This window comes from Tachypleus tridentatus, chromosome 2, assembly GCF_004210375.1.
Source record: "Tachypleus tridentatus isolate NWPU-2018 chromosome 2, ASM421037v1, whole genome shotgun sequence".
Taxonomy (NCBI): Eukaryota; Metazoa; Arthropoda; class Merostomata; order Xiphosura; family Limulidae; genus Tachypleus; species Tachypleus tridentatus.
Genome location: NC_134826.1, coordinates 89538059 through 89552202, shown reverse-complemented (window position 1 = coordinate 89552202; position 14144 = coordinate 89538059). Strand labels below are relative to the sequence as shown.

Below are 14144 nucleotides of genomic sequence, written 5' to 3'. Positions count from 1 at the left end.
AATTAATTAATGATGCGTTATATGATGCAAAGTTAGAATACGTAGGTGCAAGCTGAAAACGTTTAGTTTTCACACTATTCTCTGAAGCAAAAGTTGGCGCCACAACAACAATTCTTGTGTTAATAATTCTATGTCGTATTTCGCGCTTCGTTTTAGCTACTATATTCTCTAGACCTAGTCGTAGGTAATTTAGATTAGACAAAGGCATAAATGTTAATAAATCTTTTATTTTTAATTGAAAAATAGAAGTTTTTACTTTGTGTTATTCCATACTGAAGTAAGTACTGCGGTATGTTTGAAGGCCTGTAACGCTAAAAAACGGGTTTCCATACCTTTGTTGCGCAAATAATCTGTTGTGTAACTTTGTGTCTTAGTAATAAACAAAAAAAAAACCAAATATGTTCCCCCAGTGACACGTCGGTATATCTGCAGAGTCACATCACCCAAAACCGTGTTTCGATACCCGTGATCGGCGGAGCACAAATAACCAATTGTGTAGCTTTATGCTTAATTCCAATTAAATAAACCGTATAATAATTCCGCGAGACGTTGTTTTTAAAGATTGTTAATGTTATTTTAGATATTACCTTTTTCACGCTCATAAAAGTTTCAGAATATCCGGATCTTCTGTATACATACATAAAATCACATCATAAGACGAAATACTGATATTATATGCATCCAAACAAACCAATCACAAAGCTTCTTTAGAACTGTATTTATTTTGTTAAGTGTTTTCAATTACAAACAATAAATTAATAGATGAAACCTTCAGAGCCAACCACCAAAATGTTAAGTATATTGGTTCAGGTGAATAATCATTGAAGAAATTGCAGCTACATGATTTATGAAAAATGCCGCAAACTTACTGATGTTATTTCAAGAAAGTACATCTCATTTAATCGCTAGAAGTTCTGTATGAGCTGGACATATGTAAAAAACATAATTTCTAGAATAAAAAGAAATCATTACAGAAATAACTCGATGCGATGGCGAATCACAAAAGTGAGTTCGCTGACAGTTGTATTTTCTTGTTGTTATTTTAAAACTCCCACAAGGTGGCACATGAAGGATCTGTCCCATTGACCTTGAGGATACCATTTTTTTCTGCTACTAAATAAGTCCCGCTAGAGGTTTTTACACACAGTTTTGACGGCTCTCTGAGCTCTAAATAAAATGTTTCTGGAGCATCAGAATCTGTCAGTACATCCTCTTCCGATACTCTCCAATATTTTTTGCTCGCCCCATCTGTTGACGGGAAGTAAAAATATATATTTAAACACTCATTTTAACAGTGTAAATTAAATTTGGTTTAAGGTTAACGAAACACAATAAATACGAATTTGCTAATCACAAAGACAACTATTTGTTATTTTTGTTACACAATGTCTAATTTTTACAGACCAACAAGAACAAAACGTTCAGATATTAAGTTATGCAAGTGTGAGACACAAAAATAGGTAATTATGAATCGTTAGATAGGTAAAGCCTAATACAGAACTTTAAAGCTGTTCAAACCCTACTACTAAATAATAACAACAAAGTGTTATTTTACATTTAACCTAATAAATGTAAACATTTCGTAATGTAACTTCTGTTTCTTTCTTCAAGGGTATGAAATACATCATTTTATATATAATTTGTGACTTATTTTCAAGGTTAAATATTCAATGGCTGATTATAACTCAGTACAACTGATATTGTGTAATTCATTAACTCGATGCAATATGCAATAAACACTTGACAATGTACAGTGGAAAATATTGTTACGAATTTGATATACTTTTTGATTAATTTGTTGATTCAAAAAATGCATTATTAGGGATAGATGTAATCAATGTGTTTTTCTACCGAATTTTCTTTAAGCAATTTGTAGCTAATAAGGTTGCAAATTTCACTTTATTTCTAATCGAGAAATCCTACAAACCTTGGAAATAATAACTTCCTGGACGCTCTCCTCTTTCTATAATAATTGTTTCGTAAGACGATTTGTTGCACTCCAGTTTCTTAGAGGTGGCGCTTTTGTAGCCCACAAAGCCTTGGTTACACTTTATGACAAGAGTAGAACGGTTTATCAAGTAGAAACTGAACTTCTCCATATCACCCACTTGGTCACTGTTGGCAAACAGGTGTCCACTTTTCTTTGCCGCCACAAACTTGCCATTATTTGCCACAAAAGTCACGCTTCCATCTTGATTCCATAAAAGGCCGAAGAGACAGGTGGGAGTCCTAAAGTTACAATTTATTTCTTTACTCGAATTCTTTACCTTAATTAATTTCTCTGTATACAAAGTCTATAAGCATTTCTAATTGTTTTAACATTGATTGTTATAAAATACTAACACTGAACCTAAGTTATTCGATGCCATTTGAGAGATACACTCGTTAACTCTGAGTTTTAAATATAAAGATGGGTAAGGCTTAACTTAACCTAATATTTAGTTCGTATAGCTTTCATATATATTGATATAACTTGATCAAAATTTGCCCCCTGCCTTCATAAACCTAATATATATATATATAATCTAACATTTTCACATCTCACAACAAAGCCTCATTGATGTATTGCCTTGTTTAATGTACGAATAAGGAGTTCTGTTACAAGACTATGGCAGCGCCATCTCTCGAGAAGACAAAGTTTTCATACCTCTTACAACTTGTTGCCTGGATTCCAGCGTTGATACCCAAGCACCAATAATTGTCCTCCATAGTTCGGATGTACCACCGTTTGGTGGCGCTATCTAATTCTAGTTGGAAGGTTTCGTGATCAGAAATTTCATCTTGATTAGCAGTGACATCTACTCCTAAGTATAAATAAACCAATCGTGAGAAGAAAAAACAGTATATATTTTTACGACCATTATATCATAAAGAGGCAAAAGTGAAGCAGGGCCAAAGATTCTATCAGACGTTTTAAGGTTTATTAACAGAGCTGTATTCTCTACAATCGTTAACACAGACGCTTTATTAAAACAGTTTTCGGTCGAATCTCAACATCAGAAGCATGTCAAAAATGTGTCAAACTGCAAACACACTGCGCCAGTATTCGAATGATTGTTTGTTAATACATTTTATTTTCTGAAATCAACAGATATTTCTATAGATAACCCACAAAACCTTTAATAAAATATAATATGTTTTGTAATAGATCAGTTAAAAGTAATGGTTCAAATGTAACTTAAGTGATTTCTCAAGTGAGTGTATATTTGTATGAATTTTTTATCATTCTATGTAGTTCTGAAGCATTAGAAATATAAAGTCTACAAGCAATATGTTGCGATTTGTTCTACGTTGATACTAATTAGTAACTGTTATATTAGCCTAACGTGTCAACGGCGAATGTGCAAGGACTGAGGGAAAACTGCCCCATTCGTGAGAAGGGTATCATTGAATTATATGAGAAAGCAGACCAAGCGTAACTGTGATGAAGGTGACTATAACTTTTTCCAAGCCATACGTGTACTTCATTTTTACAAAGTTCCCTGCTTTAACTAAAGGAATTCCTTAAAAAAAGCAATTAATTTACCTACAATTAAGCAATTACTTTACCTACAGTTTATAATAAAGGTATTATAAACTGCACTTGTTGTTTTTTTCACTTCACACATTTGTTTCAGTATGACCATTTCGAATTCAAAATCATGGGCGTGTAAAATTAGTGTGTCATGTTTATCTTTTTTCTCTCATAAGTTACTTTGTCAACACCAGAACACATCAGTTAGTTTATTTGTTTGAAGTTAAACAGAAAGCTAGATCAAGGGTTATCTGTGCTCTCCCTCTAGCATTGTAAGTTCTCAAACATACCGGTGTACCACTGAAGAGGGCAGATTAGAGTGGACGAGTGAAAGTGAAGGATCCTCTTAAATTTTATAAATACAGAATAAAATTCACCTTCCAACCCAACTAGCCAAGTGGTTTCTAATGCTTCGTAAGTTTTTGGTGTCTAAAACGAAATATCAATTCCCCCTCCCCTTTCTCACATGCAATAGAATCAGTTTGGATAGAGACAATGCTAATTAATATTACTACCATATATATATATGTACGTATTTGCTAAAACAAATTATTGTTGTAAGCTATGTTTTAATTTATTTATTTGTTAGAGGGTGTTGCTCATCGCGATGATGATGTAATAACTTACAAACTTCCACCAATACCTAGATTGGCACGTTGGTTATAAATACTAGAGAAGTGATTGAAGTATTCAGAGTTGGGTAAACAAGTAGTTGTTGATCTATGTAATATTAATCAAGTTCAGTTATTAAGTGACAGTTAAGTAGCCAACCAATAAGTTATCCAGCATTTGTGATAAATTGAGGAAATGTATGTTCAAACGTTATTAGTATATTACGCCTGAAACCTGCGTCAGTGTGAAGGTAACTTTTATAAACGTCATAGTTTAGTGGACTGCACTAAGCATTAGTTTTATAAAACCTACCCAGTGATAGAATATAATAAATACAGTCAAGAAAGCAAAAAAAAAAGCATAGAGAGACTTTAAAAGTTATAAAAAGATATAACTTTAAGGTAAAAGAAGTTATTAAATTTGGTTTTTATACACAAGCTAAGCTTTAGACTTTTTTAACGACAGGAAACTTTTTAAAAAACATTTGTTTTTCCTGTTAATTAGATATTTTGGGTGAGGGAATTATTCGTTATTCATAGTTCTTCTATATAGTCTTTTCTGTATGAAGTTACGATATCCTCGAAGCCATAAACATTTATTCTGGTGATTACGACTTGTATTCAGCTAGAACTGAAAGTGAACTGTCTCTGACTAGTGACCACCTCATGAGCACGTAATCGTGCGTTTTGAGGTAGGTGAGAAAGGCACGCCATAATCCTTGAACATTCACTGTTCAGTGAACTGAAACATGACTTAACTTCGTATCTCTATACAAATTTCTGGAAGATGTAATTTTACAGTTTTATACATTTTGTTCATTTCACGATTACATTTTTATGAGTGTTGTCAGATTATATATTTACAGTGAGTTCAACAAATTGTTTCGAATTTTCCATGTAAATCCATTCGTTTGAATCGGAAACTTGAAGCCGCTTTGTGTGTATCTCTACGCATGTGCTAATTACAGTATAGTCGCACAGTAACTGTCACGGCTGTCAGAATATTATTGTTGCGTCATTTTTTGTTGTTTATTATGTAATTAGATATTTTCGTTTACAATCAGTAAATGTCTAAAGATTTACTTATAATATGATTGTTATTTGGTTTGGGAGGTGAAGGTATTCATCGTAAGATGTTGGGCTACCTGTACAAGTCTTAGCTAAATCTGTTGTGGGGTTAGAATCTATAATCTTCCATCACAGACATCTATACAAACGTTCATTGAAAGAGTTTTGGGCCACCTTCTGAAATCGATATGCTTTGTGAATAAATTGTTTATTAATTTTATAATTTTCTCGTATTAAGCAATGAAGAATTATGAAAGTAGCGAGCGTGGTCGCTCATGAGAAAAGACAGTCATAAATCAAGCTAAAAAGTTGTTTATAAGTTAGGCCAAGTGTTTACATGTCAATTTAATTGTACTCTTAATAGTACAGCTTGTTTGTTTAAGCAAAAGTTGCGCAGTGGGTTATCTATGTTGTGACCACCGTAGAGATCGAATCCCAAATTTTAGAGTTATAAGCTTTCAAACATGCCCACCAGGAACCCTTATTAGTACAGCAATGAACCAGATAGTTAAGATGAAAATATTTGTATTATAAGCCAAAATAATTCAATTTTTCAGTTTACTGATAACAGTAAAAATGATTACAAAAACTTTAAGCCAACTAAATATATATATATATACATATAAAAGTTGTTGTTTTTAACGAAATTATTCAAAATTGAGGCGGGTGAGAGGCTAATTTTACTTTATTTTTAAATCTTAGCTTTAAGTACTTAGCCCAATTTTGGGCGTAAGATATTGAGGCTGTGTACTTCACTCTGTAGAAGGTTATCATTTCAAAACATTTTATGGATTTTACACAATTCTAAATAACAGAATGAAAATGCCTCACCTTTGAGTTAATTTGTTTATTGGCGCAACTTGTTTTTGAATATAAAATAATAACACTAAACTTCTGAGGCAAGGATGTAAAACTAGGAGCGTGCAAGGAGGAAACCGGTCTCGTATATCTTAATTTACCTTCAACTCCAGTTCTTCTTTTCCTACATTAAAACGATCTTACCTACTTTTGTTTTCTGAAACTGTCTTCAAGGGCCTTTTAGGTCTAATACACTTCACGTTTTGCACCATAATTTACTAGAACATAAGAGTAGATCATATCCAACAGAAATTTACGTAGCTGACATGACATCAGTGATGTCGAGAAACCCACTTGTTGAGAAATTTATATGCAAAAACGGCTCGTTTGGGTTGAGAAAATATTTTACATAGAAGAGCGAACAACATTTCGACCTTCTTCGGTCATCGTCAGGTTCACAAAGAAAGAGGTAACTGACCGGAAGCTGACCACATGTTTGAAAGGGGTTGTGTAACTGTGTGAAATAATAATCAGTGATGACGAGAAACCCACTTGTTGAGAAATTTATATGCAAAAACGGCTCGTTTGGGCTGAGAAAACACTTTAGAAGAGCGAACAACGTTTCGACCTTCTTCGGTCATCGTCAGGTTCACAAAGAAAGAGGTAACTGACCGGAAGCTGACCACATGTTTGAAAGGGGTTGTGCAACTGTGTGTCGAAATGTAGAGGGCGGTATTAGATGTTTGAATATATAATTTTATTTATTATATTAATATAGGTATAAAGGCGTTCCTTTATATTGGTTTATTTTATAATAAATAAAATTATATATTCAAACATCTAATACCGCCCTCTACATTTCGACACACAGTTGCACAACCCCCTTTCAAACATGTGGTCAGCTTCCGGTCAGTTACCTCTTTCTTTGTGAACCTGACGATGACCGAAGAAGGTCGAAACGTTGTTCGCTCTTCTATGTAAAGTGTTTTCTCAGCCCAAACGAGCCGTTTTTGCATATAAATGTGTAACTGTGTGTCGAAATGTAGAGGGCGGTATTAGATGTTTGAATATATAATTTTATTTATTTTATTATATTAATATAGGTATAAAGGCGTTCCTTTATATTGGTTTATTTTGGGTTTAAGTTGTTGTATAAGTAAGGCTTCTTTAATTTTGCGTTTGTTTATGTTTGTTTCTTTATTTAGTATTTGAGTGTTTTCTATGGTTATGTTGTGTTTATTTGACATGCAGTGTTCGAAAACGTGTGAAGGTGACTTTTTATGTTCTTTGAATCTGGTTTCCATTTTCCTACTTGTTTCTCCAATATAGAAGTCGTGGCAGTTATCACATTGTATTTTATAAATAATGTTGGTGTTGTGTTTGTCAGTGTAGCCTCCACATAGTATAGACCTCAGTCTTGCGCCTGGTTTCTGAATAAATTTGGTATTAACTGGAATGTCATATTTTGTTACTAATTTTTGCCAAATGTTGGTTATTTGTTTGCTGATGTCAGGAATATATGGTATAGAGCAGTATATGGTTTCGTGGTTTTTTGATTCGTGAGCTGTATTTACTTTAGTTGGCGGTTGATTTTGCTTTTTGTCTAGGTGTGTGCGTATAATGTTTTCTACGGTTTGTGGAGGAAACTTATTGATGTTGATGAAGTATTGTTTTATTTTGTCTAATTCATCGTTAATTTTATCTGGTGAGCATAGTTTTATGGCTGTGTTTATTTGGTTTCTTAGTATGTTGAGTTTTTTTTTTTGTTTCATGTGCTGAGTCCCAAGGAATGTATAGTCCAGTATGGGTGATTTTTCGGTGGATTTCTGTTTTGAATTGTGTGTCAGTTCTTGTAATTTTGAGGTTAAGAAATGATATTTGATTGCTTTCTTCCTGTTCACATGTGAAGTTAATGTTGGGATGTATAGAGTTAATGTGATTGAAAAATTAAGTATGTGTTCTGTAGATTTGAATCCCGCAACCGTGTCATCTACATATCTGTACCAGTATAGTGGTGGATGTAATGCTGTGTTAATTGCTTGTGTTTCAACTTGTGTCATAAAAATATTGGCTAGAACTGGTGATACTGGGTTGCCCATGCTTAGCCATTTGTTTGTATATAGTTTTGGTTGTTGAACATGAAGTTGGTCTTTATCGTGGTGAATTCTATGAGGGTTGCTAACTGGTTACTGGGAATTTCTATGGTTGGGTTAGGGTCTCGGATATAGAGTTCTAAGGCTATCTTGCAGGCTTCAGTGGTTGTAACTTCTGTAAAGAGGGATATAACATCGAAACTGGCCATTAAGGCTTTATGATTAAGTTGATTTAGATTAGACTTGAAATTAAAAGAGTCTTTGATGAATGAGCTGGCTGATGTTACATATTTAGAGAATGCCCATGCTATGTATTTACCAAGATTGTAATTAAACGATTCATATGTGGACATTATTGGTCGTAATGGACAATCTGGTTTATGAGGTTTGGGGATGCCGTATATTTGCGGTGTGCGTGAGTCGGTTTTACGTAGGTAGGAATAAAGTGTTTGTGAAATTGTGTTGGCTTTTTTCATTTCTAGTAGTAATTTGTTCAGTTGCGTCTCGTGTGTCTTTGTTGGATTTGTGTGTATTGGTTTAAATTTGTTCGTGTCTGATAAGATGTTATTCATTTTTTTTAATTTATTCATTCATGTTCGTTATGACTATAGCGTTACCTTTATCTGCTTTTAGAATTTTTATGTTTTTGTCTTGTTTTAGGTTTTTAATGGAATTAATGTCTCTTTTTGTAAGGTTGTTTTTTAGTTTTCTGTTTTGTGAAATTATGTTGATGGTTTTGTGAGAAAATTCTTTGAAAAAATCGTTTAAGATGTTGTTTTTAGGTGTTTCTGGAAAATATAAATTTGTAATTTTACCTGGGAAGTTTGGCTGTTGGATGTCAATAAAATTATCTAAGTTGTCTTCTTTCTGTTGGTTGTGTTTGGTTGTTTCCTTGTTTTTCTTCTCTGTAGAAAGTATCACAAGTCTCCTGGCTAAGTCTTCTAAACATGTTTTGATTTCTATGGTTGGAATGTACCTAGGTGCTATTGTGATACTTTCTACAGAGAAGAAAAACAAGGAAACAACCAAACACAACCAACAGAAAGAAGACAACTTAGATAATTTTATTGACATCCAACAGCCAAACTTCCCAGGTAAAATTACAAATTTATATTTTCCAGAAACACCTAAAAACAACATCTTAAACGATTTTTTCAAAGAATTTTCTCACAAAACCATCAACATAATTTCACAAAACAGAAAACTAAAAAACAACCTTACAAAAAGAGACATTAATTCCATTAAAAACCTAAAACAAGACAAAAACATAAAAATTCTAAAAGCAGATAAAGGTAACGCTATAGTCATAACGAACATGAATGAATAAATTAAAAAAATGAATAACATCTTATCAGACACGAACAAATTTAAACCAATACACACAAATCCAACAAAGACACACGAGACGCAACTGAACAAATTACTACTAGAAATGAAAAAAGCCAACACAATTTCACAAACACTTTATTCCTACCTACGTAAAACCGACTCACGCACACCGCAAATATACGGCATCCCCAAACCTCATAAACCAGATTGTCCATTACGACCAATAATGTCCACATATGAATCGTTTAATTACAATCTTGGTAAATACATAGCATGGGCATTCTCTAAATATGTAACATCAGCCAGCTCATTCATCAAAGACTCTTTTAATTTCAAGTCTAATCTAAATCAACTTAATCATAAAGCCTTAATGGCCAGTTTCGATGTTATATCCCTCTTTACAGAAGTTACAACCACTGAAGCCTGCAAGATAGCCTTAGAACTCTATATCCGAGACCCTAACCCAACTATAGAAATTCCCAGTAACCAGTTAGCAACCCTCATAGAATTCACCACGATAAAGACCAACTTCATGTTCAACAACCAAAACTATATACAAACAAATGGCCTAAGCATGGGCAACCCAGTATCACCAGTTCTAGCCAATATTTTATGACACAAGTTGAAACACAAGCAATTAACACAGCATTACATCCACCACTATACTGGTACAGATATGTAGATGACACGGTTGTGGATTCAAATCTACAGAACACATACTTAATTTTTTCAATCACATTAACTCTATACATCCCAACATTAACTTCACATGTGAACAGGAAGAAAGCAATCAAATATCATTTCTTAACCTCAAAATTACAAGAACTGACACACAATTCAAAACAGAAATCCACCGAAAAATCACCCATACTGGACTATACATTCCTTGGGACTCAGCACATGAAACAAAACAAAAACTCAACATACTAAGAAACCAAATAAACACAGCCATAAAACTATGCTCACCAGATAAAATTAACGATGAATTAGACAAAATAAAACAATACTTCATCAACATCAATAAGTTTCCTCCACAAACCGTAGAAAACATTATACGCACACACCTAGACAAAAAGCAAAATCAACCACCAACTAAAGTAAATACAGCTCACGAATCAAAAAACCACGAAACCATATACTGCTGTATACCATGTATTCCTGACATCAGCAAACAAATAACCAACATTTGGCAAAAATTAGTAACAAAATATGACATTCCAGTTAATACCAAATTTATTCAGAAACCAGGCGCAAGACTGAGGTCTATACTATGTGGAGGCTACACTGACAAACACAACACCAACATTATTTATAAAATACAATGTGATAACTGCCACGACTTCTATTTTGGAGAAACAAGTAGGAAAATGGAAACCAGATTCAAAGAACATAAAAAGTCACCTTCACACGTTTTCGAACACTGCAAGTCAAATAAACACAACATAACCATAGAAAACACTCAAATACTAAATAAAGAAACAAACATAAACAAACGCAAAATTAAAGAAGCCTTACTTATACAACAACTTAAACCCAAAATAAACCAATATAAAGGAACGCCTTTATACCTATATTAATATAATAAAATAAATAAAATTATATATTCAAACATCTAATACCGCCCTCTACATTTCGACACACAGTTACACAACCCCCCTTTCAAACATGTGGTCAGCTTCCGGTCAGTTACCTCTTTCTTTGTGAACCTGACGATGACCGAAGAAGGTCGAAACGTTGTTCGCTCTTCTATGTAAAATATTTTCTCAACCCAAACGAGCCGTTTTTGCATATAAATGACATGACATCAATTGACACCACTTATCTGACCAAATTTTAATGGCAACGATTAATTTCCATACCTTGTCTTATCGACACAACTTTGCCGTTAACTCCTCCAAAAGCTGCTTGCGGCTGGGACTCCTCCAGTGTGAAAAGCTCGTCTTTGGAAACCGATTGAGTCCGAGTCCTCAAAACGGCTTTGCTGCCCACAGGGGCAAGGTATCGACCATCACTGGCCCTTAACGCCAGGTATCCATTGTGGAATTCCAGGGTGAACCTGCAGTCCTGTCCAACTGCCTCCACCAGCTTCCCACCGGTGTCTAAGCAGCGACCATCACCTGTGTGGAGAGTGTATTTACCGTCACAGTAGGCCAAGGTGAACAACGTGTCCTCTCCCCAAGGTGTATTGGCGTCAACACAAACTTCGTCCGCATCAGGAGATAGACGGGCATAACGCCGACGACCAAGTGATCGTAGAAGAACCTGTGGTCGTACAGCCAAATGGACGTTCCACAATTCAGCGGGACCAGGTGCTTTAGCTGTGCATACTAGCTTATCATTACTGGCCCCTAAAAAGTAGCCCCTAGACAAGCTTTGAAAGGCCCATTGGCCGTCACTGTCATCAGCTACCAGAATTTGGAACCTGGCTTCAGCAACACTGTCTTCGGCCTCACAGGTGACGTTACCAAACTGGTCTACAGCAAGATAATTGCCCTGGTGGCTTCTCAGGCACACAGCTTCCCCATCTCTCATTGGTTCTAAAGTCCACATCTGTTTTTTTTTCAGACTCAGTCCGTTAGCGTTTACCTTACAACCGAAACTCTCTGCTGTCAGATAGCGAAACTGGCCGTTGACCAGTCCTACTGTCCACGGCAGTACATGGTCATCGCTGATATGACCGTTCGTGTGGTTACTCATCCCAAAACGAGGTATCAGTTACTGTAACAAAAGCTGCAATTGCAATAAAACAATGCAGAATTTCTGAATCAAACCATTATTAATTTCAGTTATTTATTTCCATGGGAAAAGGGTTAGCAGTTAAGTCATGCAATTAAGATAAATTCTGTTATAACAAGTACAGAAAAAATAGAGCGAATGACAATAATTAAAAAACACATACACGATACTCTGTAACCAATAATTTTCTTTCCAGACAAGTAGTGATGGGTTGTAAAAACAATTGTGCCAGTGGCTCTTAAAATTCTTTATTTTCCAATTTGCTAGGTTAGTGAATTTAGTTGTTTATCCTGTTTCTAAAATTTAATTAATCATGGAGATACTTTATTCAAATTTCTGTACTAACTTTTAATTAATCTATTTCTTAACGGTCTGGACATTAAATTATCATTTATCAACGTACAACTTTTGTATGGGGTAGATAATATGTGAAATGTAATCACGCTTTGGTGGTTAACAGAGAAGCTACTTCTACTTTAAGCCTAGTATGGTATATACAAAGTTTTAATTATCCAGGTATTTATTGTTAAAAGTGCCACAGCAGTATATCTTCGGACTTACAACATCAGAAACCGGGTTTTGTAACCAGCGATGGGCAGACTTAATAAAGGAATAATCACGCAACATTTTCTAGAGAAACTGTTATAATATTAATACATAATTTTCAATTTTCGGGCAATAGAATTTCAGGGCATCATGGAGTGTCGTTGTGTCATCTATTGATAATAAAATTAAACATTGTTGAAACAGTTTGATAACTATGTAATCTTACGGATAAGTTTCTATCCTTGACTAATTTAATGCCACAAAATGATTGTAAATATGAAGATTAATGGTGTCAACGAAAAGGTATTTTGACAGGTCATAACAGTCTATCACGTTCATTTGATATACTATGGTTAACATTGACTACAATCCCTAAGTAACGAGAAATCAGAATCTAGTTGGGTGATTAAATTATTGAATTTAGTAACGCAAATGACTTTACAATGCGGGTGTTGTTTTTCTTTAAAGAATTAAAACTTCGACACTTTAGCTCACGTGAGAATGCCATCTTCACGGATTGTTGAAAGATGTTTCTTTCATATGTCTGCAACGTCATTAACAATCTATACTGTGTTTGTTTTGAATTTCGCGCAAAGTTACACGAGGGCTATCTGCGCTAGCCGTCCCTAATTTAGCAGTTTAAGACTAGAGGGAAAGCAACTAGTCATTACCATCCACCGCCAACTCTTGGGCTACTCTTTTACCAACGAATAGTAGGATTGACTGTCACATAACGCCCCCACGCCTGAAAAAGCGGGCATGTTTGGTGTGACGGGGATTCGAACCCGCGACCCTCGGATTACGAGTCGAGTGCCTTAACCACCTGGCCATGCCGAGTCTTATAATGTGAAACTGGCATCCTTTTAACAAACATTGCCTAGTACATTGTTAACAATGTTCACATATAACTTCTACATAACTAGATATGAAAGACAAACTTAGCTTCGCTTCTCATGATACATGACTTTAACAAATTAATTGCATCATCAAATTAAAAAACTACAAACAGATAAAACTCTGTGACTGTTAGGTTTAGCTGAAACGTTTGGAACAAAATAGAACTTGTATTTATTACGTTTTAAGTGTATTTAAAACTTTCTGTAATCTCGATACACTGTTTACCGACACATTAAAAAAAATAACAACAAGCTTATACGTACCTTGACAGCTGAATCAAAGCAGGTTCTACGAGCAAGTGACTCACTGGTTGTTTAGAATACCTGCTAGAGATATAACAGTGTTAGGAACCGAAGCAGAAAAGCCATGTGATCTATGACGTCCAATGAATGTTGTCTTAATTAATTGAATAATAAAAAATAAGATTTCCTGTTGTCTTGTTGTTCTTGTTTTTTATTGACTTATTTATAGACAACGACACGGATGACTTTAAACAAAACAAGTACCCAAAAACGAGCAGGTTTGATCAAGATATTCTCCCACACAAATAAA

General features: G+C 34.5%; 1 protein-coding gene across 2 annotated transcripts; it reads right to left on the bottom strand.

The window, feature by feature from the left end:
* Positions 1-703: 703 nt before the first annotated feature.
* On the bottom strand, positions 704-13923 carry LOC143244479 (protein singed-like). Of its 2 annotated transcripts, none has more exons than XM_076489222.1 (5): positions 13856-13923; positions 11273-12143; positions 2648-2804; positions 1928-2229; positions 704-1248 (listed from the first exon to the last, which is right to left on the bottom strand). In XM_076489222.1, the coding sequence occupies exons 2-5, from the start codon at positions 12108-12110 to the stop codon at positions 1043-1045; spliced, it is 1503 nt and encodes a 500-aa protein (XP_076345337.1). In that variant the 5' UTR covers positions 12111-12143; positions 13856-13923; the 3' UTR covers positions 704-1042. The 2 variants fall into 2 exon arrangements, with proteins under 2 accessions (XP_076345337.1, XP_076345338.1); XM_076489223.1 differs by having other exon boundaries at positions 11273-12131; positions 13856-13915.
* Positions 13924-14144: the final 221 nt, after the last annotated feature.